The 27,552-nt window shown below is 58.9% G+C and overlaps 1 protein-coding gene across 1 annotated transcript in view; it reads right to left on the bottom strand.

The window, feature by feature from the left end:
- Nucleotides 1-771: 771 nt before the first annotated feature.
- GOLGB1 (golgin B1) overlaps nt 772-27,552 on the bottom strand; it is a 61,079-nt gene continuing 34,298 nt past the window's right edge. The window contains exons 20-37 of the mRNA XM_080358096.1: nt 27,263-27,368; nt 25,613-25,744; nt 23,097-23,284; nt 21,650-21,851; nt 17,659-17,742; nt 15,312-15,385; nt 14,281-14,410; nt 12,595-12,705; nt 11,924-11,978; nt 9,855-9,965; nt 9,189-9,299; nt 8,529-8,584; nt 4,411-4,480; nt 3,869-4,002; nt 3,179-3,256; nt 2,437-2,746; nt 1,665-1,736; nt 772-1,065 (exon numbers count right to left, since the gene is read on the bottom strand). Coding sequence (XP_080214222.1) covers nt 929-1,065; nt 1,665-1,736; nt 2,437-2,746; nt 3,179-3,256; nt 3,869-4,002; nt 4,411-4,480; nt 8,529-8,584; nt 9,189-9,299; nt 9,855-9,965; nt 11,924-11,978; nt 12,595-12,705; nt 14,281-14,410; nt 15,312-15,385; nt 17,659-17,742; nt 21,650-21,851; nt 23,097-23,284; nt 25,613-25,744; nt 27,263-27,368 — 2,161 coding nt within the window. The 3' untranslated portion in view covers nt 772-928. The remainder of the gene's footprint in view (nt 1,066-1,664; nt 1,737-2,436; nt 2,747-3,178; nt 3,257-3,868; nt 4,003-4,410; nt 4,481-8,528; nt 8,585-9,188; nt 9,300-9,854; nt 9,966-11,923; nt 11,979-12,594; nt 12,706-14,280; nt 14,411-15,311; nt 15,386-17,658; nt 17,743-21,649; nt 21,852-23,096; nt 23,285-25,612; nt 25,745-27,262; nt 27,369-27,552) is intronic.

Here is a 27,552-nt window from a genome sequence, read left to right as displayed (position 1 = left end):
TCCCGGGGTCCTGCACCCGAGGCGCAGCGCCCGCCCTGGCTGGTCTGGAGGCTGACAGGACCGCCCTAGCAGGACGCTCCTCCGATGGGCGCCCGGGTGAGGACCAGCAGATACTGACACAAGCTTTGTTAAGTGAAGCCTTTTGGTATTTTTCTCTTGCTCCAAATCAGATTTTCCAGAATAATTTTTCTCAGAAAATAAGATAATTTTTACGCTTCCAAAGCTTAACCCAGAAGTTACGCATCTCCTGATGTTGTTCTTGGCACACAGAGAACCACACGAGCAATCTCCTACCACAGCAAGGTCATCCTATATTTTCATGGAGCCAGCACACTCTTCTCGTGTTGAACGAACAGCTCATCACAGCCAGGCCTGTGTCTGTGTCCACTGGACGGTAAATGTTCCCAGGCCCCGGTCCTGAAATCTGCCCCAAAAGAGCAGGTTCACGTTTCTCTGCCCTGTTCTGCAAACATGGTCCATCCTGCAACTGGAAACCCTTCCTGGAACAGAGGCAAGTTTGGTCTTTTCCCCGCGCCCCGGGCAGGATGAGACCCAGGGCCACAGCGTCCCACAGCTCACGGCCCTCCTGCCTTGACTGGGCTGGGGCTGGCGTGTCTGAGTCGCCGTGCGGGGAACAGGAGTGGACACGCGAGCTTGCCGGTCGATAGGAGGGACAGCCTGGGTAGAACAGACGTCTTACACCACACTCACATGCTCTTAAACCACCTCAGCTTTCCCACCTGGAGGTGGATGGGAACCAAAGTCCTCTTGAACACAGGATAAACATCCCTCAGGCACTGCCAGTTTGCTCCCTGGTAATTCTCGCATGCAGACCTGCCAGGCTGAGTCAAATTAAGCTAATAACAAGTAAAAAGCTAAAGCAGAGAGAAGCAAAAGCTGGGAAGGAAGCACTTGGCCAATCCTGGTTTCACTGCAGAAGCTTCACGTAATTCGCTGGGAAGAGGCCGACTTTGCCCCGGCACTGCCCCCGCCACCAGCCTTCGTCCACCATCTCGATGTGCGTGATCGTGTCGTCAGGATCGAAAGAAATCTCATCATCTCCATCTGCAAAAGTCGTTCAGAAAGACAGTCACAATGCACAGCCAGCCCCAGAGAGGCTGGGTTTACACCCCCTCCTGCCACCCAGAGGGAGGATACCAAGCAGCATTCTGATAACCCTCAGAGTTCATCTCGTCCAAGCCCCTATTGAACAGCTGAAAACATCTTTGTGCCGAGGAAAGGCTGAGAGAGCTGGGGCTGCTGAGTGGAGAAGAGAAGCTGAGAGGGATGTGATCAATGATCAATATGTCAGGGTGGTGTCAGGATGGAGCAGACTCTGTTCATGGTGCCCAAGGCCAGGGTGAGGGGCAGCGGGCACAGACTGAAGCACAGGAGGCTCCATGTGAACATGAGCAGACACTTGTTTGCTGGAGGTGCCAGAGCCTGGCCCAGGCTGCCCAGAGCAGGTGTGGAGTCTCCTTCTGTGAGCCATTCCAGCCCTGGGATCCTGTGTGATCTGCTCTGGGGACCTGCAGGGGACCCTCCAACCACAACCACCCTGTGAAATCCTTTCACCGCTGCTGGCGGTACAGGCCACCACCTCGCTGCTGCACCGCCCAGGCCGGCTCCCCGAGCCCGTCCCAGCGCCCGGACGGCAGACCCACCTCCCTGGTAGTCGTAGAGAGCCACTGCACAGATCCCAGCACTCTCCCCCTCATAAGCATCGTCCGTTTCCCCTGCAGGAGACAAGACAGGCAGAAGATAAAGCAGCCATAAAGATCTGCTCAGTGCCACCCTCAGGGTGAGCTGCATCCCACCCCTGTCAACACGGAGAGGTGTGCCCTGGCTCAGAGCAAGGCCGGACTTCCCTACCCTCTGCAAGCAGAGGGGCAGCGTCCTGATGCTTCATGTTCATGTTCATTAACTCCAGACTTTCCACTTACCGTCTCCAGTACCAGTGAAGCTGCAACAGAAACACCAACAGCAGCCCATGCAGTTTGCTCATGTGCTTGAGGAAGACTACCCTGTACTCCACGTGCCCAGGAGACACCACCAGATCAGGTCTCGTGAGCACCAGCAGTTTGAGCAACAGGCTGAACTAAGGGGGCAGCCCCAGGGCCCCGTGCAGCACTGGCAGTCGCTTGCCAGGAAACTGCACCAGGAGCATCAGTCCAGGTCCAGCTGCTTCCGAGCCCGTGCAGCCCTCTGGTCCCGCCTGGGTCCTGCTCCACCACGGACAGCTGCTGCCTGGCGCAGCCTTCCATGGAGCTGGGCACGGGACTGGGAGACGACCAAGCCTCCATCATCACGGGCTGCTACCCTGACCACAGTAGGTTTGAGGATACGAATTCCCTCTGTAGTCTGTCCCATACATTTAGTGAGGTGAGTGGACAGAGAGAAGCTCCCCAGGACATGGGCTCTTCCGTCAATACTCACGCGGGTGGCGCTGGCTCTGGCTGGGCTCCTCAGGAAGGATCTCCTCATAGTCGTCACCTCCATCTCCCCCATTGTCATAGATGGCATCCGGCTCGCCCAGGGTCGCGGGCAGCTCCTCGTAGTCAGCACCCGCACTGGTGCTGTCGCAGTAGTCAGAAGGCTCTGGCAGCTCCTCATAGTCTCCAACATCCAGACCTTCACTGTAGACAGGCTGATTCTGGCTGGGGCCCTTGCACAGCTCTTTGTCCAGATCTGCTGGTCTTGGTGGCAAAGTGGGTGCTGTTTCCTCATCCTCCCTTATTGCCTCCTGCTATGAGGTGAGGAAATGACAGGAAGGTCACCTGCGAGGCGCTCAGTTCAGGCAGCGCCCCCGCGACCACACACACCCCGCGCAACGGGCTCGCTGCACTGCGGGCGCCTGTAGCGCTGCCGTGACAAACGGAGCGCCATCCTGCACCATGTGGGAACGGTCCAGCCAGCAGCGCCGTGCTGAGCTGGCCGCTGGGGTGGCTGTGAAGACCCTCACGGCTCACACATTCCAGCCGCTCTCATACTTGGCCACAGCTCACCGAACAGCCGCTGCTCTGACCCATCTCACGGTGAGAGGTGCTGTGCAGCCATGCCCCATCACCACCCCAACGCTTCCCGTTTCCAGAGCCCGTCCCACGCTGCGGTGCACCCCACGTCTTTCTGCAGGGCTGCAAAGCCCCTCGGGTGGATCCCGCGCCGCTGCCCAGCCCACCTGCTGCCCGTGCCCCACGGGCCCGGCCGCGGGGGCGGCGGCTGCCTCGGCGTGCTCCCGCCCTCTCTGTGGGATTTCCTGCGAGAAAAGCCACCAGGTTGCCTCAGTCCCTCCGAATGAGGCCCAGAGCAACGTCTGTTCCCATTCCCAGCAACGCAACTCAGAAACTTTTCCTTGAGCTGAGATCTGCTCCATCTCCCACGAACCCGCCCTGGGGGTCAGACACCAGCAGGGCTGTGACGACTGCGGGACTGCAGAGAGCAGCCCCCAGGAGGGGAAGCATCAGGACTGCTTCACTGTCGGGACCTTATCTGCCCACTGAACGCAGAAACAGCACAATGCAGGAGGAGGCCTTGTAAACATTGAGGGTTTGGATGCAGCCTCCAGTTTGGAAACCCTGGATGCAGAGCGGTGGGACGGCAATGCCGGGGAGCTGTGACGGCCCCGTGCGCGGCACCGGAGGCAAGGAGGAGCTTAGGGCAGAGCACGGGGGTCACGGGTGGGTGCAGGCACGTCCTGATCCGTGTGCTGAGGGAAACCCCAGGCACAGCTGTGAAGTTTAATGGCAGTCTCTGGCAGCAGAGAGACAGTTTAGGCAAGAGACCAGGCAGAAGGACAGGGAGCTGCCGGCCCTGAGGAAAGCTCTGCGTGGCAAGCCCCGGAGGACACAGCGGGACGGCCACGGGTCACCTTCCGCCGGGGCGCCTGGCGCTCCCGAGCCTGCCGCCGGGCCCGCTCCTCCGCCTGCCTCCGGCTCTCCTCCTCCGCCGACCTGGCCATGCTCTCAAACCGCGACCGCAGGCTGCTGGTGCCGCTGGAAGCTTCTGTGGAGGAGACGGCTGACGAAGGCTGCTCGGTGGCGACCTCCATCCACCCCAGGCATCCAGGAGAAACCCAGACCCCTGCCCCTCCCAGAGAAACCTGCGCCCCCGCCACCCTGTCCTGCCCCGCAGCCCGGGTTAAACCCACGGCACAGCGCCTGCAGCTCCCAAACCACAGCTCCCGAACCACAGCTCCCGAACCACAGCTCCCGAACCACAGCTCCCGAACCACAGCTCCTGAACCACAGCTCCCAAACCACAGCTCCCGAACCACAGCTCCCGAACCACAGCTCCCAAACCACAGCTCCCGAGCCACAGCTCCCGAACCACAGCTCCCAAACCACAGCTCCCGAACCACAGCTCCCGAACCACAGCTCCGCCCGGCCCAGGGCTGCTGCTCTGCTGTCTCACCTGCCTCCACGGGCCTTGTTTTCTCATACGAGGAGGTGGGAGCTGCCATCTCACCGAAGCCAGCAGCACTCTGCAAGAGGAAGGGAAGAGGTGTCCAGAGATGCCCTGCTGGGTTTGGTTACTGCTGGCAGCTGCCCTTGTTCCCAGCTGCGTCTGCCTCCACCGGCACCACTGACACAGCCCGTGGAGGCTGCTGGTGCCGCCCTGCGCTGCTGGAGGGCCTGCGGCCCCAGCCAAGGACGCGGCTGCTCCTGTTGGGGTGGCACTCGAGGGCTGGAAAGGCCACTTGGAACCAAGTGCAGGAGGCTGCACGACAGCAAGACAACCGCTGCACGGGACAGCGCGGGTGGCCGCCCCGGGCAGCAGCGCTCACCCGTGACACGGCAGCGCTGAGCGGGGCCTGGCCTGAGCTCCTCCCGAGGTGCAGGGACCCGACGCGTCCCTGAGCGGCGCTCCGGGGGCACGAGGCGCAGCAGCGCTTCCCTGCTGGGCGCACGGCTGCCGAACCGGGAAGACACGCTGCAGCGGGTGCCTGGGGTATTGTGTGCAGTGGTGTAGGCTGGGAGACACCAAGTGAAAACCTGCACAAGCACCTAGGAAAACACCGGCTGCATGAGGCGCGAGGAGGTGGCTAAACTGGTAGTAGCATCAATTAAGTGTCTGCAGCAAAGAGAAAGTGAGATAGAGGGAGCTTATCTACTTTAATGAGAGAACTATTTCACATGGAAAGGAAAGCACAGGTAGGATCCAGCTTTCAGACTAACACAGCTGCACTTGGGGCTCTACCTGGGGGTGTCACCAGTGGGTGGGTGGCCCCGTTGCCACTGCAGTCAGTGGGGCCCAGACAGCAGCTCTGCCCTTTGGAGACAGCACACCGGAGCAGGCGACCAGCACCGCCAGCCCAGCCAGCGCCACGCACACCACGGCGGAGCCTGCACGCGACGTTTGTAACAGCCTTTAAATTCAGGAGTCTTGCTGTGAAAGCTGAATCCTACGCTTATTGTTCAAAACTTTATCGAAGGGGCGTTAAGATTGCCTGGTGGTATATTATGCTCTACTCTGGAGCAATTAATTCAGCACTACTCTGGTGCCTGAAAACCAGGCAACCAAGAATGTAGGTACCTGCCCATATATCCTTATTTTCACCAACTTTGATTATGCTTCAACATTCTCAAAATGCACAGGCTCATGTTCCACTTTGAGGTGATCAAGAACTGCTTACCCTCTCTGCACCCCGCTCCTCGCATGACCCACAGCCCTGAGTTCTCCACGAGTTCATCCGATTTCACAGTCTTTTTCGGCCACACTCGGTGCCTCGCCCTCCCACAACACAGCTGCGTCCGCGGCTGCTCAGCGCACAGCCCGCGCTGCTCTCTTCCACGGGCAGGACGCCGCTCCCGCGCTGCTGCCGCCCAGCCGCGCAGCACGGAGAACACGCTCGGCCGTTACAGGTACATGTTTGTCCTTCCCTTTCTAGGCCCTGCAGAAAGGTCCTCACCTGCTTCCCCCAGCTCCTGAGTACAGGGACGTTGGTTCTGTGCCACTGGCACTGTCCCCAGCCACAGAACATGTGCGGTTCAGGGAAGGCACCCTCGCTTCCTCCTCCACATTCTACAGACCTGTTAGTCTGGCCTCCTCGGTGCCAGATGATCTTGAGTAACATCACACAGCACATACAACAGAACCATATGATCAGGCCCAGTCAACATGGGTTTGTGAAAGGCAGGTCCTGTCTGACCAACCTGATCTCCTACGACACGGTGACCCACCTGCTAGGTGAGGGAAAGGCTGTGGGTGTTGTGTACTTAGACCGCAGAAAAGCCTTGGACACCGTGTCCCACAGCATCTCCTGGAGAAGCTGCAGCTCATGGCCTGGACGGTGTATCTGCCATGGGTGAAGAACCGTCTGGAGGGCCAGGACGGAGCTGTGCTGAACAGAGCCCAATCCAGCTGGTGGCCCGTCACGAGTGGTGTCCCCAGGGCTCAGCACTGGGGACAGTTCTGTTTAATATCTGTATCAATGATCTGGATGAGGGCATCGAGTGCACGCTCAGTCAGCTTGCAGACGACACCAAGCTGGGTGGCAGTGTTGACCTGCTGGAGGGTGGGGAGGCCACACGGAGGGACCTGGACCAGCTGGATCGAGGGGCTGAGGCCAATTGTCTGAGGTTCAACGGGGTCCGGCCCTTGGGTCACAACAACCCCATGGACGCTGCAGCTGGGGAACAGCGGCTGGAAAAGGCCCTGGGGGTGTTGGTGCCAGCGGCTGAACATGAGCCAGCGTGTGCCCAGGTGGCCAAGAGGCCACAGCACCCTGGCTGGTATCAGGAACGGTGTGGCCAGCAGGACTAAAGAAGTGATTGTGCCGCTGTACTCAGCACCGGTGAGGCCAGACCTTAAAGCCTGTGTTCAGTTTTGGGACTCTCATCATCATCAGGACATTGAGGGACAAGAGTGAGTGCAGAGAAGGGAACGGAGCTGGTGAGGGGCTGGAGCACAATGTGATGGAGCAGCTGAGGGACCTGGGGGCTCACTGGAGAACAGGAGCTGAGGGGAGACCTTCTGATCTCCGAACTGCCTGAAAGGAGCTTGGAGCCAGCGAGGTCGGGCTCTGCTCCCCAGGAACAAGCGCCAGGAGCAGAGGAAACGGCCTCAAGTTGCGCCAGGGGAGGTTGAGGTTGGATGTGGGAACAATTTCTTCCCCAAAGGGCTGTGGGGCATTGGAACAGGCTGCCCAGGGCAGTGCTGGAGTCACCATCCCTGGAGGGGTTTACAAGGTGTTTAGACGAGGTCCTTAGGGACATGGTTTAGTGCTAGAGCTACATTAGGTTATGGCTGGACTTGGTGATCCTCAGGGTCTCTTCCAACTGAAATGATTCTATGATTCTACACTCCAAATCCGCACCATCATCCAGGATTCTCATCTTCTAGGTTATCCCCATCCGTGCAGATCATCCTCTATTGGCAAGACCCCATTTCCTGAACAAGCTTGCAGGGCAGCCTGCCAAAGCACAACGTTAATTCAAATGCCTGAGACAATCTGCATTTTGACCACAGATGAGCCTTTGCCTGGTTTCAGATCAGACAGAAGACTGGACGACCTCATGCAAGGCTGATCCCTGCCAATCCCACCCCTGCTGGGTTTTGGGAAGGTTTGCAGGCAGATGACTATGCCCTGGTCTGAGATTTGGCTAATGGAACAGACCATAGGAGGCTCCTGGGCAGGACAGAAAAAGCTGCAGAAGGTAACAAGTAACAGAGAAGCTGAGAGTTACAGACAGTGCGTGAGGAATGGCCAGACTTCACCTGCAGCCAGGCAGGGCTGACACGGGGCCAGTCACTCACACAGCCGTACCACCTGGTGGTGCAGGAGACACCGCAGGGGCCACGGGTCTGTGTCAGGTACTGGAGAGACCGAGATCGGCAAGTTGGCTCCCTGAGGGATCAGAGCTCAAGCCGGCTTCTGGGAAGCCGTGGTTACATGAGCGTGACGGCCGCTAACAAACCTTCCACCTCCAACAGGAGCAGCTGGAGGAGCGGCAGCCCAGGGCTCCCGCCTTCCCGCGGGGCAGCGCAAGGCACGCGCGCTCCGTAGCACCCCGCTCGCTGCACCATCGTCACCAGCGCTGGGGACGCGACACCGGCTGGGCCTCCAGTCTGATCCAGCACCCCTCCCGGTGACAGACAGTCCCCGCACGGTGTAACGGCCCGTGGCCTCTCAGACAGCTCACAAGAGTCCATCTCCAAGGAGCTACCACTGCCCGTCCTGAGCGCACTGGTACGCGCAGGAGGGACGGCAAGCCGCCAGGCAGAACACTCCGAGCATACTCGAATGGTGCTCAGCGCTTCACCGGCTCTGCTACATCCCGACCCAAGGGAAAGCAGGGGTATGACTGCGCAGTCCAAGCATGGCATGGTTCAAAAGCAGCTGAGAAGGGAAAAAGCTTTTTCCCCCTTTCATGACGGGATCCCCAGGCTGCGCTCCTCTGCGCCCCTCGCCCTCGCGGCCGCTGCGCCGGCAGCAGGACCTCATCCCCGCGGCAGAGCCTCCTCTCCCGCAGCGGCACGAGGAGCAGTGATTAGCAGGAAGCACTGCAGGCTGCAGTACGCAGTCTTACCTTATCTACTCTGTCCTTCTGGACACCGTAACGGCCTCCAAACCCCTTGGCATAGTCTGTAGGGAAAAAATGAGGCTATCTTACAATATTTTATATTCTGAGTGCACCCCTGACTTCCGTATGCTGTGAGCAGTGAAGTGAGTTAGGTTTGCCTGCATCTTACCACATATGGAACTAAACAGAGATAATACATGCAAAATGAAGAGTAGCTTTTAAGACTAATCCTTCATTCCTTTCAGTGCAGCGCACAGGTGCTCGGTGCCATGCACCAGCAAACCTGCTCCCAAGGCACTGGGTGAGGAGCCAGCCGTGCCGTTGTCACTGAAGTTAAACACACAGTAGCCAAGCCATCCCTGGAACTGCTTTGCCTCATCCCCATGCGCTCACCGCTCAAATGAGTTATGCTCAGGAACGTACCTCGCAGAGCAAGCACAGTAGAGTCTGGGAAGCCCAATTCAGGGCCTCACATTCGATGTCTCCCACCAATCCAAGTGCACACTTACTATGGCAGAATTTACCCTTGTGCTCTGGGGGCTCACGATGTCCCAGCTGCTCCAGAACATGCTGCACACACCCAGTGCTCGGCAGCTGGATCTCCATCAAATATGAGCCACTGGTTCTCTGTGTGTGCACCTAGGGAACTGAGCAGCATTGCCCTACCTGTTTGGGATTCGTGGGGTTGCATTTCCTCCTGATGGTCCCAGCCAAGCGCACTCTTGTCCTGACGATCCCTCTGGATCCCGAACTTCCCACCAAAGCCCACAGAATAATCTTCAGCCACGGGGATCCAGATCACGGCACGGAAGAGAACAGACAAGGGAGGGAGAGAGAGATCATACAGGGGGAATGGTTCTCGCTGCTGAAGACTTGAAGAAAGATATGGAGAAAGGCCGGATTTCCCCGCTGGTGGCTGCAGACAGCCCGCCCTCCTCCCCGGCACATGTCACCTGCTATTAGCACCTGCCTGGGTTTTGCCCGCACCCTTCGTTTGGTGACACGCTGCCCTGGAGATCCCTGTGCCAACACAAATCGGCTCCTCTTCATTTAGCCCGAACTTCTTCCAGCAGCCGTGGCTTTCCCACCCGCCCCGTCCCCTGCTGCAAGCAGCGGGCTCCCCGCAGCTCCCCGCAGCTCCCCGTAGCTCTCCGCAGCTCCCCGCAGCTCCCCGTAGCTCCCCGCAGCTCCCCGCAGCTCCCCGCAGCTCCCCGCAGCTCCCCGCAGCTCCCCGCAGCTCCCCGCAGCTCCCCCGCAGCACAGCGTCCCGCAGCCCCGCGGCGCGGTCCCGCTGCAGCCTGGCACGGCCGCTGCACGGAGCTGCCGGCTCACCTTTCTGAGAGTCGTGCTTCTCTGCCTGGCTCTTGTAGTCAAACCCCACTGCCGCTTTGTCCACCTTGTCCCTCTCCACACCGTAACGGCCACCAAAGCCCTTGGAGTAATCTGAGGTGGTGCATGGGGTGAAACGCTGCCCCGAGCATGGGGCTGGAGGGGGGAAGGTGGGGAGCAGCGCTGGGGAGGAGGAAAAGCAGCAACGATGACAGAAAACACCAGAAAAACCAAGGGTTTGTCGGGGACACAGGGGGTGGCAGGGAGCACCATGGGGACCAGCAAGGTCAAGGGCCCATGGGAACGGGTGTGCAGGGCAAGCGTGGGTCACGGAAGCCAAAGAACCTGAGGGCCGTGGGCAGCAGGAGACGCTGCAGGACGAGGGGGCGAGGAAGAAAAGTGACACGCCAAGGGCAGCCGGGGGCGGTGCGAGCTCAGCCCCAGGGGCGCAAAGCCAGGGCCAGACCTGGGCACCGACGGCCTGGACTCACTCACACGCCCCCAGAGCCGGGACCTCAGGGGCTGTGAGGAAGGACATTCAGCCCTTGAAGGCACGGAAGAAGCGGCAAACCTTTGTTATACGACTTACACTTGCTACAATGGAATCTCAGCTTCTGCGGGGAAACGCCAGCTCTGGATGCTGCAGCCAAGGCTGAACCCCCATTTCTGGTGCCCTGCTCCAGCGCAGAGCGCCCGCACGCTGTGCCACGGAGGCGCGGTACGTCTCCCACACACTCGCCCTTCTCCATGTTCCAGAACATTACATTAACTACTTCAGCCATGGTCTGTTATTCTCTAAGGACTATCTTCTTATTATTGGCTGACATCCTAGGAAATGTCAGCGTGTGTCGCAGGTGCTGGCTGTACAGAGACACTTCCAGCTGTTTCCAGCCTGCCGTCCAGGAGCACGTCACAGGCTCCTGCGCTCCCGCCCGCTCTGACAGGTCCGCGCTGCTCGGGGTGGAGCTGCGGCTCCTCCGGCGCTGCAGCCCCGTCAGTCCGCGAGGACCGCGACCCAGAGGAACCGGCACGAACGCACCCTGTGTCAAGAGCGGCTCTCCGCTTCATGGACGCTCAGCCACGTCAGGATCAATCCGTCAGTTCTAGAAATTTCTTGAGCTTATATCGATCAAACTATTATTTACCTGTTAGGCTATTATGAAACGGACCTTTTGGGATGCTCTTTTCAGCAAATATAGGTTTTATGACTGTTACCTCGATAATGGAGTTGCCAGTATGGACACAGTTCAATGAAAAACAATCCAAACACCCTATTTCTAACGTTTTCATTTTGTCCTGAGTGATTTCTGTGGTTTTACACAGCCTGATGAATTTCAGCGTCTACAATCCAGTATACAGTCTGCGTTAATGTAGCACAACCGCATGTGATACGTTAATTTAAGATCAACCAGGAAGGCTTCAAAAGCTCCTCATTCTCTTAAGGTTTCCTCTGAAACGAACGACTCAGTTCTTCTTCTCTTGGTAATACAGTATTCCTCACATTTCCCTGAACCAGACTTTGCCCTCTCATCTTCTCTTGTTGCAGAATACTTAAAATATCTTTAGTTTAAGTTCTTGCAATGTTCTTAATGAATATAGCTCCTTTTATGTACTTTTTAAAGTCTGGTTGCATAATCTTCAGAATTCTGCAAAAGTCTGGGTGCTGTGTAGAGGCTTTTATTTCCATATCTATTGCTGTGCCTTTTCTTACGCGTTGCTTTCTCAGAAGTCACGCTCATGCCCTACAGTGCCTGGGTCCCCTCTGGAGCGGTCGCTCGGGACTTTACAGGAAGGGAAGGAGCATCAGCCGCCCGCCGGGTGCGCCTGGGGGTGTCTTCTCTGCTCAGCCATCTCGTGCTTTGCGTCAACGCAAAACGCAGAGACAATGCACACCCGGAAGGTGTGACAGGAGAGCAGGGGATGGGGCTGCAAGGGACTGACCGCGAACGGGAATCTGCAGTGAGTGACAAAGGGGTAAGGAGCAGCCTGCGCACAGCAGACAGCACAGGACGTCGGGGGCAGAACGGACGCTGGACAAAGCGACAAGGGGCCACACATGCCCATGGACTTGCCTTTCTGGGACGAGTGTTTCTCCACCTCACCCTTGTATTCAAAGCCCAGTGCTGACTGGAACACGAAAGGGAGGAACGTGAGCCGTCCCGAGGGCCGAGCCAGGCCCGCCCGCCCTGCGCTGGGCTGGGACTCGGGTCCCGGTCCTGCTGGCGCCGGGTCAGCCCTGGCTGGCACAGGCCCCCGGGCGCGCACCTCAGCCCTGCTGCCACGGCAGCGTGCTCGGCCACAGCCCCCGCGCCCCGGGGAAGGGGCCGCCGTGCCCACCCCACGGTCTGCCGGCTGGGCGGCGTCCGACACCGGATGTGCGCGGGACAGACGGCATCCTGCTGTCCCACCCCGTCCTGCCGCGGACTGTGCATCGCACCGGCTGCGGTCTGGAAATGCAAAACACCGCAGCCCGAATCAAACCCAGTGCTCTTGGACAGGACAGTGCGAGCACGTTCGTGCGCACCAGGGAGTGACCTCCACAGGCTTCCCAGCCCGTCACCGGTCACTGTCCCGCACACGGGGTGAGCTGCGCGTCGGTGCAGACCGTGGTGCGTGGCCTGTCAGACCTGCACCCCCAGCACCCCGAAAACCGCAGCCACGATCCTGAATGCAGCACAGTGCCTCAGGGGCGGCACTGAGCACAGGCTCCAAGTTCCCATTTCAGCTGCCCTGTCCAACATACCTTGTCAGCTCGGTCCCGCTGGACTCCGTACTTCCCCCCAAAACCCTGGGCTGCATCTGTCTGCGAGGAGTGCTTCCCAACGTCAGCAACGTACTCGTGTCCCACTGCACACTGAGGAGAGAGACAGCACCACATGAGCACCCTTGGCCAGCCGGGCAGGCTGGGCAGACACAGCACCACCCCAGAGCTGCTCTGCCCCGCTGCCGGCACAGCCACGGCCACGAGGCGACGGGCCTGAGCAATCCATGCTGCTGCTGGCGACGCCTCTTGCACAGCCCGTGCCAGCGCAGCCCTGCTGGCGACGCCTCCTGCATAGCTCGCGCCAGCGCAGCCCTGCTGGCGACGCCTCCTGCACAGCCCGCGCCAGCGCAGCCCTGCTGGCGATGCCTCCTGCACAGCCCGCGCCAGCGCAGCCCTGCTGGCGACGCCTCCTGCACAGCCCGCGCCAGCGCAGCCCTGCTGGCGACGCCTCCTGCACAGTCCGCGCCAGCGCAGCCCTGCTGGCGACGCCTCCTGCACAGCCCGCGCCAGCGCAGCCCTGCTGGCGATGCCTCCTGCACAGTCCGCGCCAGCGCAGCCCTGCTGGCGACGCCTCCTGCATAGCCCGCGCCAGCGCAGCCCTGCTCTGCGGCCGGTGACGCAGCTCCAGGCAGCCAGCCCGCAGAACCGGCCCCACGCAGCCCAGGGGACGCTGAGTACCCGCTGCTCCCAAATACAACCCAGGGGATGCTGAACACCCGCTGCTCCCAAATACAACCCAGGGGATGCTGAACACCCGCTGCTCTCAAATGCCACTGAGTGGTGGATAATCACATGGGGAAACTGCGGAGAGATGTGTGGCCAGGCACGCGTAGCTGAGACCCCCAGGCAGCGGGTGTGCCACTTGCGCCCTGTTTCCTGTGTCCCAAAGCGAGGGCCAGCAGAGCTGGCGGGGTCACTCTCCCCAGGGTCCCGCTGCTCCCTGCGGAGTCGGCGTGGCCGCGCATCGCACACGCCCTCAGAAGGGCCAGAGGCCAAACACTTGCACCGTTCTGGTAAGACGGTGAAGGCCGAGGAGCCGCCCAACAAAAACACCCACCCCGTGCTGCAGCAGAAGCGGCTGAGCGTGGCTGCTCCCCTTGGGCCTCTGGAAATGTCCGTTTCTCACCCTGCCACCCTGGTGTCACGCACACCCACAGTGACCCCGTATATTGAATACTATCGCAATCTTACAATCTCACTTCTGAAAACAAAGAAGTATTAGATTCTGAAAGGCACAGGAAGAAGCATGATGATGATGATCAGAAAACTTAGATTTGATGTGAGAACAGAGAATATGAACTAAGGCTTAATCCTCGGGAGATACGATAGAGGTGTCTAATGGAAAAATATGAGGAGGGAATTATTATTCATCAGTTCTCCATGCACAAGTAGGGAGGCACCCGATTTAGCTGTTATGCAGCAGGCTTGAAACAAGCCACAGAAAGTCCTTGTTCACAGCTACGGAAAGTGTCGCCAGGAGGTTGTAGAGACAAATTACAGAAACGGGTTCAGATGGATCCTGGAGACAGATTATGGGCTGGCTGGACACGCTGGATCTGCGCGGCCATGCAGCTCCGTTCTCTCCCTTCGGGGTCAGGCCAGAAAACGCTTTATGAGAATAAGACTTTTCCACTGGGGCCCGAGGAAGCCCTCTACAACTGTTACCTTATCCATTCGGTCCCGCTCTGTTCCAAATTTGCCCCCATAGCCATAGGACGCCTTGGGCCCAGTCTCCAGCTCCTTCTTCTTGATGACCTCATGTTCCTCTGACACCTTGTTCCTCAGCTGATGGATGCTGGTGAGACAGTTAGAGCAAGTCCCTGGGGACGGTGCAGACCAGGCAGCCAGTGTCCCTGTGCACCGCACCAGCCAGAGCCCCGCACACAGCAGGACACGAACCCAGCGCCAGCTGCCACTGTGCGCCACACTGCACTCTGAGTGACAGCCACACACGTGCAGCCACTGCGCAGTGACAGAGGGTGCTGCCCTGGGGGCTTAGGAAGGATCCAGAGCCACAAGCTCAGCAGGTGCATCCAGCCCGCACCCAGCAGCCCCATTCAGGGTTAACCCATCTTCACCGGCAGCCCACGCCTTCCTTTATCTGTGCTGCACTGGCCAGGCCGCGCAGGGCAGCACTGCTGGGATGGGACCGGCCTTGGACCAGGAAGGAGCAGGAATCTGTGCCACGGGGACAGCCGCTGTCCCGAGGTACGAGCAGGTTCACAGCACCTCGCTGCGCCACCCGTGAAAGCCGCCTCTGGTGCAAGACCAGCACCTCGCACCCGGGCGCCGGATGCAGCCGCAGAGCCCGCGCAGGGCAGCGCGGCCGCAGGGGCTGCTGGCCCGGGCCGGGCCCGCACGGCCCCGCGGGGGGAGCCCCGAGAGGGGTCCGGGCAGCCGCCCCCGCCCGGCCCGCCCGCCGAGCTCTGCCGCCCGCCCGGCCCCCCCCGCCGAGCTCTGCCGCCCGCCCGGCCCCCCCGCCGAGCTCTGCCGCCCCTCCGCGCCGGGCTCTGCCGCCCCTCCGCGCCGGGCTCTGCCGCCCCCCCCGCCGAGCTCCGCCGCCCGCCCGGCCCGCCCCGCCGCGCTCGCGCCCGTACTGGGCCGGTTTCGGCCGGCGCTGCCGCGCCCCGCCCGCGGGCTCGGGTGCCCGCAGCCCCGCGGCTGCTCCGCCCGCCGCTCCGCGCGGCCGCACTTACTCGATGTGCTCGGCGCGGCCGGAGCCCTCGATGGTTTTGGCTCCCCAGCGCTGCTCCTGCTCGGAGATGTCGTTCTGCGGAGCGAAGCGCAGCCGTCAGCGGCCGCGCCCGCCCCGCGGCGCGGGCTCCGGGGCCGCCCCGGCCGGGCAGGAGCGGCGGGCGGGCCCGGCGGAGCCCGCGGTCCCGGGCGCTCGGGCTGCCGGAGCCCCGTCGCTCTTCCTCAGAAGGAGCCGCTAAATGGAAACGCTGTGGAAACTGCGCAGGAAAAGAGTGGAAGGACGCGGGAGGGGACGGTCCGTCCGAGCTGCGCTGCTCTGCCCGCGCTGTGCTGCGACGGCATTTGTTCTGTCTTCTTTTTGGAGGTCTGAGCACGTATTTGATAAATTGAAGCATCAATAAACTTTCCTAATGTAAGGTAAAGCTAAAAATAGATATATACAAAATAGAATAAAAAATAATACAAAGTGTTATTCTGTCCAGGCTTATTTAAAATGCTTCCACAAATAGAAGAAATGAAGTAAAAAAAAAAAAAACCAAACTTTGAACTTTTTTTGAACATTAATAATTTGGGGCTTTGAGGAGGGGACTTGCTTTTCTGTCTTGAATTATTTATTACTGGACATAACCAGGCAAGACTGAACCTTGAAAACACAGGACTCTTGTATAACAGAAGAGACTGTCTACTAAGAAACTATCTCGGAAAGAGAACGAAAATCTCGAGAGAGCCCGGAGTGGCCCGCGGCTGCGAAGCAGGGCGGTCGCCCCGAGGCGCCAGCCGGAGCAGGGCTGTGCCGTGCGCTCCCGCGGGTTTGGAGGGGCGTGAAGAACCAGATGTCAAAGCCTCGAGACAGCGAAGCACTGCTCGGGTTGGCCAAACGCAGGACACAGAGCAGTGCGGAAAATCCTGTGATGCCGAATCAGTGGGGGATGAAATTGTAAATTAAGGTTAGTAAGTACAAAAGTAAAGCACATGGAACAAAAATCCTAATTATATCCACACAATGATGGTTCACAAATATTTACCATTCAGGAAGGAGTACAAAATACAGAATTATGTGCAATTTTGTGGAAGAGTAGCAAATACAGAACTGGCCAAAAAGCCAAAGTGTGAGTTACTTACTAGGAAAGGAATAAAGAATCAAACAGAAAATGAAAATCGTGACACTGTGAACGCATGGGGTTCCCACAGGCTGAGCTCTCCTGTCCTTGCGCCATTCCACCTAGAGAGCTGGGCTAGGTAGAAAACAAGGCTGTTCAGGGGCACGGAGCCGCACCAGCAGGGTGGGATTCCTCGTGTGACAGAAGACGGGCGAGGGCAGTGCTGGAATCCTGCACAGTTACAGTGCGGGAAAGAGAGCACGTACGTGCACACTATTTCTTGTAACGTAAGTTGTGGAGGAGATTCAGGGGAGTTACCAGGGAGCAGATTTAAAAGAAACTAAATATTCTGTACTCAAGTCATTTTACTTGTAGTCAGATGTGAGGTACATTAATGTGGGAAGCCCTGGAGACAACACAGATACGGGTCAGAGCTGGCTCATATGGCCTGACAGTACCTGTGAGGGGCTGGTGTGACTGGGCTGACCCTGCACAGTCTGCGGTGCCGCCGGCCGTGCTGTGCCCTGAGCCCCGAGTCCTGTGCCCTGAGCCTTGTGCCCCGAGCCCTGTGCCCTGAGCCCTGTGTCCTGAGCCCTGAGCCCTGTGCCCTGAGCCCTGTGTCCTGAGCCCTGTATCCTGAGCCCTATGTCCTGTGCCCCGAGCCCTGTGCCCTGTGCCCTGAGCCCTGTGCCCCGAGCCCTGTGTCCTGAGCCCTATGTCCTGTGCCCTGAGCCCTGTGCCCCGAGCCCTGTGCCCCAAGCCCTGAGCCCCAAGCCCTGTGTCCTGAGGCCTGTGTCCTGAGCCCTGTGCCCTGAGCCCTGTGCCCCGAGCCCTGTGTCCTGAGCCTTGTGCCCTGAGCCGTGTCCTGAGCCCTGTGTCCTGAGCCCTGTGCCCTGAGCCCTGTGTCCCGAGCCCTGTGCCCCGAGCCCTGTGTCCTGAGCCCTGTGCCCTGAGCCCTATGTCCTGTGCCCCGAGCCCTGTGTCCTGTGCCCCGAGCCCTGTGTCCTGAGCCCTGTGCCCTGAGCCCTGTGCCCTGAGCCCTGTGTCCCGAGCCCTGTGCCCCGAGCCCTGCGTCCTGAGCCCTGAGCCCTGTGTCCTGAGCCCTGAGCCCTGTGCCCCGAGCCCTGTGTCCTGTGTCCTGAGCCCTGAGCCCCGAGCCAACTGTCCAGCGTGTGCCGGGGGCCTGTGAGCCCTCCACACCAGCAGCGCCAGCACTGCCACCTTATGCGTTACCACACCAGACACTCACCACGAAATCAGGGTCGGTGTCCCAGTCGTCTCCCTGAGCCTCAACCTTCACGGACACGTCGTGTCCCACGACTGCTTTCCACATCTGCACAGGAGGACACAGCGTCAGGTGGGGCCTGGCCTGCAGCCATTGCACGGCACAGCGCGGCCATCGCACGGCGCAGCGTGGCCATCACACGGTGCAGTGTGGCCATTGCACGGCACAGCGCGGCCATCGCACGGCGCAGCGTGGCCATCGCACAGCACAGCGCGGCCATCACACGGCGCAGCGTGGCCATTGCACTGTGCAGCGTGGCCATCACACGGCGCAGCGTGGCCATCGCACAGTGCAGTGTGGCCATTGCACAGTGCAGCGTGGCAGCCGTGGCTCAGCGTGGCCGCCATGGCTCAGCATGGCCATCGCACGGCCCAGCGTGGCAGCCGTGGCTCAGCGTGGCCATCGCACAGCGCAGCGTGGCCATCGCACGGCGCAGCGCGGCAGCCGTGGCTCAGCGTGGCCATCGCACAGCGCAGCGTGGCCATCGCACGGCGCAGCGCGGCAGCCGTGGCTCAGCGTGGCCATCGCACGGCGCAGCTCGGGCCAGGTCTGCCCTGCGGATTGCTGTGTCTCATACAGCACAGGGCACCCCAAAACAGCTGCTCCTGAGATCCAGCACCTCTTTCAGCAAAACACACAGGGATTTTAAGTGTAAACAACAGTCCTCATGAACGCTGACTCCATAGTTAAAATGCGCAGCTGATTTTAATGTTAATTAGTGCTGGCATCCAACTACCAGATGCGGCTTTTCCAACAGACACTGGTTTTCTCTGCTGTGGAGGCTGCTCCCTGCTTTAGCCTCCCTGGGCACACCCCGGGGGCTGCGGTTCGTCTGCCACCCTGATGGGGTGTTCGTGTATCTGCAGCTGGACCCCTGCAGCCTCTTGCCCGTTCCCAGCGCTCGGGTCGCTGCCCGGCGCGCCGTGAGGGCGCAGAGGAAAGCGCACGCGGGGCTGCCGGCGCGGCGCAGAGCGCTCTGTGCAGGGCCGGGGAGCGGTCGGCCCAGGAAGAGGAAGTTCAATATGAGTAATGTGAAATCTAAACTCCTGCGTTTCATTTTCAAAGTGATGGAGAAGAAGATGATGAAAAAGCCCCTCCCAGACAACAGTTGATACAAAATGAGAGACAGATTACGTGGCTTGCTGCCCCGACACAACAGAGCTGCTGTTCTGCACAGAGCGCTGATGCCCCAGCACCTGTGACCGCCCGCGGTGTCAGGGAAGCCCACATGGCTCTTACTGTCACCTAAAGCAGCTTTTCACAGGGCAGAGAGACTGAGCGGAACGTGCAGCAGGGACTGGGCTCCGAGCCCCGTTCCCGTCCCTGCGCACGTCACGTAGACCGGGAGCAGACCGGGAGCAGAGCCCTGCGACGGGCCCTCGTTTCACAGCACGCCTGCCTTAGTGCTCCCAGCAGCACCGGCCCCTCCGCGCACAGCCGCGCGGCCACAGCCGCGGCCCCGCTGCCAAGGGCAGCTGCTTTCTGCACAAGCGGAATGTTTATGCGGAACAAGTAATTAACTGTACAACACGAAGGGCTGCCGAGTGAATAACCTTCCAGTTCAGCACAGTTTAGTTCCGTTTCCAGCTGCCCTTACCAGTTGTGTAGAGAATCAGCAGCAGGGAGCAGAGACAACAGGAACTGCAGAGCACAGCAGCGCTGAGCAAAAGCCAGACAGTGAGCTAAGGGGAGGATGCAGGACAGGGCAGATCTACCGTGAGGATGCGGCCATAGGCCTTCCCCAGGAAAATCCCCAAACCCAGAAGCTGCATCGGCTCTGTGACATACGCCACAGCCCGCGCACACACTGACAGCACAGCATTCTTGTGTGCTGATCGCAAACAGAAGCGGGGAAGCAGGAAGGCCCATGTGGACAACGCAGCAGAATCGAACACCACCTTTCATCTCCTTTTCCCCTCCCTAATTTATTAGCATCTCTCACTCCAAAGACTTTTAAAGTTTATGGCACATTTTTGTTAGCGATGAAACAGCAGCAGTAACCAACCAGAACAGGGCTGTTCAGCAGGGCCGCTGACCTGAGCAGCTGCTCAGTGCAGGTGGTCTGGGGTTTAAATCCTGCTGTAAATGGTTCTCGACCACTGCTCTGCAAAACCGCCCACCAGGCACCTTGGGAACGGTGCAAAGCACGGACCAGCCACAGCGCGGGGCCCCGGGCGCCCTCTGCGGTAGCAGGACCGGCCAGGGCAGCACCGCAGCCCTTTGCTGTGTCCCGCTCTTCCCCTTGGGAGCATCTGCTGCAGCACGAACACGGGGTTACCACGCTCCGCACAGCCGCGCTGGCTCGTTCGGAAATGTTGTTCTTTAGAGCCTCAGAGAGCAACAACCGTGACCGAAGAACAGGCAGAGAAGCGAACGCTGAGCACTGTCAGCTCACACATGAGGGGTCAGGAAGGAGTTGCCCACCAAAGCCCTACGTTTTTTTGTTGTTTCTCGCTTTCTTCTCTCAGAATCCGCTCAGCTTTCTTACCTCCAGAGGCTCACCAGCTCCTGACGGAAAACTCGCTGCGTTTTGCTCAGGCACCTGTTGCAAGCGACGGCTGTCGGGCCCTGCGCTCCGGTTCCTGTTTCAGCTTCAGCGATCTTCACTTCCTCCGTCCCAGCCCCCAGCGCTGCCCGAGCCACGCCAGGAAACCTGCCCGTCCCCTTGCACGCTGCAGTCCCCTTGCACGCTGCAGTCCTCTTGCACACTGCTGTACCCTTGCACACTGCAGTCCCCTTGCACGCTGCAGTCTCCTTGCGTGCTGAGGTTCCCTTGCACGCTGAGGTTCCCTTGCACACTGGAGTCCCCTTGCACGCTGGAGTTCCCTTGCACTCTGCAGTCCCCTTGCACGCTGCAGTCCCCTTGCACGCTGCGGTTTCCTTGCATGTTGCTGTCCCCTTGCACGCTGCAGTTTCCTTGCACGCTGGCGTCCCCTTGCACGCTGAGGTTCCCTTGCATGTTGCAGTTCCCTCTCTAGGAAGCCTGTACGGGTGTGTGGCCACCATCTTGGTAAATAAGTGTTTCCTAATGTAAGGTCTGAACGTCCCCTGCACGGTGTGACGCCCAGGGGTCCTGTCCCTGGACCCCAGAGCAGAGCTGGGCCGCTCCCTCTCCACGTCCCTCCCCAGGAGCTGCGGAGCCAGCAGGTCGCTGCTCAGCCGCCTCCTCTCCAGACCACACGTTCCTTCCAGCCCTTCCCGGCGCTGTTGGTCTCCCCTGGACATGTCTGTTGAAACCGTGGGGCCCAGCGCTGCACACAGTACCCAAGCTGAGGCTGCAGCAGCACCGAGTACCGTCCCGTGTCCGGCCCAGCTGGCTGTGTGCGGTTTGATGCCCCAGGATGGGTTTGTCCTCTTGCTGCCAGGGTCACTGCTGGCTCTCTCGATCTGCTGCCGACCAGCACCCAGGCCCCGTCCTGCAGGGCAGCTCCTGCCACTGCTCTCCCGGTTTACACTCATGCCCGCTGTCCCTCTGCCTCGGACAGAGAATCTGGCGTTTGGTCCTGTTAAGCTCCATGTCCCTGACTGGCCCGTGCTCCTGCCACCGCGCCCGTTCGCCCTTCCCTGCCCGGTGAATCCTCCCGCCCACGCGGCTCGTGACGCAGCTGCTGCCGCTCGCCTCGGTGGGCGCACGGAGCGCACGGAGCGCACGGAGCGCACGGAGCGCATGGAGTGCACAGAGCGCACGGAGCGCACGGTTCCCGCGTCCGGCGCCTCTGACTCGGGCGCCGGCAGCCAGAGGCCCGTCAGTGTTATCAAAGACTGAGGCAAAACCAGCATGGAGGGCCTCCTCCTCTCCTCCATCCCTGTTCGTCAGGTGACCGTCTTCAACAGGGATTGCTCCAAGAACTTCTCTTGCTATAAATGTACTTAAAAGTGCCTTTCTTGTTGTTTGACATAATACTGACCGGTTTATACTCTAAGATTCGGCCCTCTGTGCCTTCTCCCTGCATACCCAGGCACGGTTCTGCTCCTGCGAACTCTGAGCTGGCTTCCGCAGGCCCACGGGTCCGTTTGCCGGGGGCCGCCTCGAGGAGCTCCCATTCGGCCGAGGGGGTGTCTGCGCCTCGCTGGGCGCTGGCCCCGCGGGGCCGCCCGTGCCCGTCCTGTCACAGGCGCCGCTGAGACACCGACCGGCTCTCGCTGACTCCTCAGCCCTCAAAGCAGATTCTCAGAGGACACGGATAAGTAGCTCCCCAAATAGCTTAACGTTTGCTCTCTTGAAATCCAGGGAGCAACTCTGCTGAGGTTATTTTCTCATTACACTGAGATTTTAAGCTCAACGGTCCAGCGATCACGGGGACAAGGCAGCCCCCCCGCCTCCCTGAGCCCTTCTGCTCCCTCACGAGCCTGCGCGCGGCTTCCCCGGCTGCCTCAGCCGGGCTTGTGACGAGAAGAGATCGGCGAGCCCGAGGAACTTCCCAGCACAGTCACAGCAGTGACTCCCGTGCCTGGGGAGATCAAATCTCCCATAAGGACAAGGGCCACTGCTCCAGAGATTCCTGCTAATTGCCTGTAGAATAATTAATCGTGCGATCATCCCGGCTGGGCAGTCGATAGCAGACACCCGCCATGAGCTCTGCTTCGTTTTCCCAGCCCTGATCCTCACCCAGCGGCTTTAACCCGCGTCCTCCCCGCAGGGCTGCCCCGTCACACCGCTCCGCGCGTGGTGCAGCCGCCCCGCGCTCCCGACCCCGAACAGCCCGTCACCTCCGTCGCAGTGCGGACTCGTTCCACCAGCTCCTATGCCGACGATATCGTAGCTCCAGAACTGCCCAGCGCTTCCAGTTCATCGTATCTGTTTCTCATTGCATGCACTGCTGTGCCGCCATTTCAGATGCGCTCCCTGGAGCAGCGTGACTGTTCCCGTTAGTGTCGCCATTCCACCTCTCCTGTTGGGATCCCAGTTTAAAGCCCCCTCAACGAGTCCCACCAGTTTACGACAGACGCGTTTTCCGCGCTGGGACGGGTGAATCCCGGGGGGCCCAGCGCACCGCGTGCTCCGTAAGGAAAGCTGTGGCACAGGCCTGGCTCCGGAGCCACGTGCCGGCGTCTTGCTCACGGCTTCTTCTTCCAGCGTGTCTCCGGACTGCTGGGCTGAGGAAAACACCGCCTGTGCTCCCAAAGCTTTCGGCGTTCTTCCCAGGGCCCCAAAATCTCTTCTTGTTGCAACACCATTAGTTCCCACGTGAAAAAGCTGGAGTGGGTCATAGTCCAAGGCTGTACTAAGCTTGTCACTCGCCCGGTGACACCCCTTGGGCCTCGGGCAGACAGCAAGCTCCCCCGAGCAGAGGGCCTGTCTGCCAGCGGGCGCCTCTGATCGCTCAGCGGGGCCTCCCCGACCACCGCAACGTGCGCCGGTCTCATCGCAGCTCCTGTTGCAAGGAGTCGGTCGATCTCACCTGGGTGAGAACTTGCACAGGTTCCTCCCCTCCATCTCGCCGTGTGTTTTGTCCAGCGCGCCTGTGGAGGGGCTGAGCTGTGAGGGTTCGTCCGGCTGCCCCGTCTCTGGTGCCGCTGCCCGATCCGGACCCGGCTCAGCAGTGGCCGCGGGGACGGCAGGGACAGCTCCACGGGCCAGCGTCCTCTGCTGCAGACACACCGAACCCCCGGGCACCACGGGTCCGTCAGAGGAGAAACACGGGTTGGAATGTTTGAAACAGGAAACACCGGCTAAAATGCCACATCTTTGATTAGGTCACACCACAAAGCTCAGACTATGATTATCAGATCAGGAGTTCCTTCTGAGGTTGCTATTTATGTATTTAATCTCAGCTGCAACTGTTCCATCTGAAGGTATAAAATATTTAAATGTCTCTGAACCAGCACAAGCCTGTGTTATTTCAGGTCAGGAGAACCTGCACCACGGGCTCTAAGGAAACGTACTTTGCTTACAACTCTTGCTCCTGTTACAGCTGAAACGTTGTCCGTGGTCTCACAACACCCATTTCTGGCTCTTGTAGCGGTGCTGGTGGACGGCAGCAGGGAACGCGAACCAAGGCGCCTGCCTTTGGGTGGAGCTGGACGAGGACAGCACGTGTCGGCTCATCCCCCCCGAGGCCGCTGCTGACCCCCGCCTCGCACAACTCTGCGTTCGGTCAAATACGCCTAAACGCAGAGAAAAGTAAACCCCAGCAGAACTGGGTTTATGGGAGTTGCTTTCACTATTAAAGTGCTATTTCCTTATTTGGTCATTGCAGCAAAACACGAAAAAAGGCTGAGAGGTGAGATAAGGGAAAAACATCATCTCTGCGAAGAAACGGAGCTGCTGCAATGGACACACACACAGCTCACACAAAGCAGCCAGTCCCACGGTGGTCCTGTAAAAGGTAAGACACAGCAGCACAATACCCTCGAGAGACCCTTGACATTTACTTGACAACATTATACAAATTCCATCTGAAAAATAATCTTTATTATATATACAGGAGCACATGCTCCAGGAAGGCATAGGCCAAGTGTTTGGTCACTGGGTTTATGCAGTTGAAGTCCCCGTGGATAACCGGGGCAGTGCACAAATGGGTACACAGTGCTCGTGTTCGGGACCTGCCAGAGATCCAGCGGCTTTAATGCCACAACGAAATCAACCCATCCTCAAACAGGCTGGAGAACCTTCCTTTACCAGCAGTATCAACGGAACAGCTGCTTTCCCATGGGAAAAATGTGACGGATAACGCTCTAGCAAAGGCAGGTACGACCCTCTGCACAGAGTGACCGCTTGGTCTCTGACGGGGAACTGGAATCATCTTCTTCGCACTCGCCCTTCTCCCGTCGGAACAGAGTAGTCTCAATTCCAGGATGTATTCGGGATTTCTTTAGAAAACATGGCATTCCATATATTCTATAAGATCAAGTCCATTTGCATCAGGTTGCTTTAGATTCTACCACGTCTAATGACCAGCACTAGCTTTCTGCAACCGGCTTTTCCTGAAGCCGAGATGCCAGAAGGTTCCAGAACTCTATTCCCTTCCTCAGTTTATTTCTGGAGCCTCTACCTTTGGTACCGTTGTTGTGGGCGCACATACCACGCTATGGACCCTTCAACGCAGCCCTTACGGGTCTCACCTCACGGCCGTTCCAGGACGAGGACGCAGGATCGCGGCCGCGCTCAGCCCAAGAGGTGCGGAAGCACCTTCCGTCATCGCAGGTGCACAAAGTTATAAAAAGCAAGGGTATAACTTATTCCTTTTCGGCTACTGAATCACTGACGTTATTTTACAGGCTCGTCAGGGGAGATATATGACTGGTTTTAAATGGAATGCTTAGCAGGTCCAGATACATTAATTATATACTAATTTTGGCCTTTCTTCAACATGAGAAGCAACTGAGCAGGAAACACAAATCTGAAATTCAATTCATGTTCCTTAAAGTGTCTGCAGCTTCCTTAGGATTTGCATTTCAAACGGAGCTGAGCCACGGAGCACATCCGGGGATGGAGGGAAGGAAGGAAGCTTCTCTTTCTTACAGCAGCTGCAGGGATCCCCAGCCCAGGTCACTGATCCGGTCTCGGAGGGGGAAGATCCTGCAGCTCCGGGAAGTGTTGAAGTACGGCAGCAACTCAAGAGTATTTTTCTTATTCCCACCAGCACTATTCCTATTCCTGCACAACACCACATGACGAGTGGTGCTAGCTCCGGGTGCAGGAGCAGAATCTGTCCTTGAAGCCTGTAGCATGGGGACCCCAACTCAAAGATGCACCACTCCTTTGGGAAACACCAAAGGAACGGCACGTCCCGGCAGCAGCCCGAGCAGCAGCGCCCGCTGCCGCCTCCTCAGCACACCCGGGGACGCTGCTGGGTGCAGCTGCGCCCCGAGGGCTGACCTGGGAAGGGAGGTGAAGCGCTGCCCTGCGGACAGGGAACGCGGGCCCGGGGGCACACGGGGCTGCGGCTCACGAGGAGGCCGCTATTCCTGTTCAGAGGTGGCCTGTAAAGCACAGGAGGAGCAGGACGTGGACAGCGAGCAGATACGTGGCCACTAGCAGAGGCAAGCGGGTCCGGGACCGGAACAGAGCGCGTAACAGGCGCCGCAGTCCAGCGACGTTCCGAGCCTGGAGGAGTAACAGAGAAAGCGGTCAGTGCCAGCAGCGGAGGCGTCCCCAGCGTCACCCGCAGCTCTCCAGGTGACGAGCACCAGTTTAAGCTCATGAGCACGAGCCTTCCCAAACCCACTCCGCTGCCAGGTTCAGCCTCTAGAGCCAGCCCTCGGTGGGATATTCCTTCTGCCCTCTGCAGGCTCCTCGTGAGCTGGCTCTGTCCAATTCTAACTGAGAAGGAGCAACAGAATGCAGAATATTTCCCCCTCCAGCATTTGGCCCCTATGAATTTTTAGCTCATCCAAGTGAAATATAAACCAACGGATCAACGGCACTTTTCTGCTACAGCACAGAGCTACTAGGAGTCCTGATTCACAACCTGGCCTAGAAGAAGAGTATTTTTATTTATTTGTTGTGTTCTTTCCTCCTTGGAGCTGAACGGACTTTGGAACCATTGAACAAGTTGCCATGGAGTGACCCTGCTCTACAGTGGCTCCTCCAGGAGTCCGCAGACTAAAACGTGTCTGCTACAGTACAAAACCCCAGCACGAGCCCAGAGCAGCATCCGGGTTCGGCTCTCGGCGCCGTTCCGCGGAGATCACCGGCCCCAAGGCCCGGCGAGACCAGGGGGCGAACTGCTGCGCGGGGCAAACGCCTGTGCGGGGCAAACGCCTGCGCGGGGCAAACTGCTCTGCAGGGCAAACTGCTCTGCAGGGCAAACGCCTGCGCGGGGCAAACTGCTCTGCAGGGCAAACGCCTGCGCGGGGCAAACTGCTCTGCAGGGCAAACGCCTGCGCGGGGCGGGACAGGCGGCTGTGAGACAGGGAACAGCAGCTCCCGGCCCGGCCGAGCTGGCCTGAGAGACGCAGAGTGCGGAGAAACCGCGACGGTCGCTGAGCAAAGGGCAGAGTCCAGACATGGCGGGTGCTGGGGCCAGTAACGTCTACTCCTCATGCGTGAGATCTCACGTCATTTCACATGCTCTGCCTGTCTGCTTACCACCGAGGCCCTGAATATTCCACAAGGAACAAGAGACCATGTTTGAGGCACAACGCTGACCTACATTTTAGCTACCCTGTTTCCCTGAAAATAAGACAGGGTCTTATACAATTTTTGTTCCAAGAGATGCTTACATTTAATATGAATAGCTGCCTGGACACCATTTAAATAGACTTTTAAAATAAACTGTAACTAGGGTTAATTTTTGGAGTAGGGCTTATATTTTGAGCATCCTAAAAATTCTGAGAAATCATGCTAGGGCTTATTTTCAGGGTAGGTCTTATTTTCAGGGAAACAGGGTACCTCTGAAATTTAGTCTGCTTATGCAGACTGTAGTAAAGCCTTGATCACAACAGTTACGTGGCTTTTGGCACAGAAAACACAGCAAGACAAGAGCGGAAACCTACACAAACCTGAAAAAATGTAAATGTGCCTACAGAAGGATTTAGCTGCTATAGGTCCCCAGTTTTCAGTTCACACTTCTTGCATCAGCCACGGCTCACATCATTGACAGCCACAAATGTCAATTCTTACTTTGCTGAAAGTGTTATCCGCGGACTCAATCAGCAAGGAGTGCTCATGACCCGGCGTCATGTCAACGCTGGTGCCGGAGGAAGACGTCCACTCGTTCGACTGCAACCTGCCGCAAAACACATAACATCAAATTCAGTTTCTTATGATCCCCAAATCAGCACTGCAGACACGCTTAGGAAACCAGGTGTTTCTTCAGGAAGTCGTCAGCCATTGCCAGCAAGCCGTGGCCTCACTGACAAGCGCTGGTTTCGTCTATGCAGCTGCGGTGCCCCCTGCGCCCCGGCTGAGCA

Source organism: Nesoenas mayeri, assembly GCF_963082525.1.
Source record: "Nesoenas mayeri genome assembly, chromosome: 1".
Classification (NCBI taxonomy): Eukaryota; Metazoa; Chordata; class Aves; order Columbiformes; family Columbidae; genus Nesoenas; species Nesoenas mayeri.
Note: the sequence above shows the minus strand (reverse complement) of the source record. Positions and strands in the feature narration are given on the sequence as shown.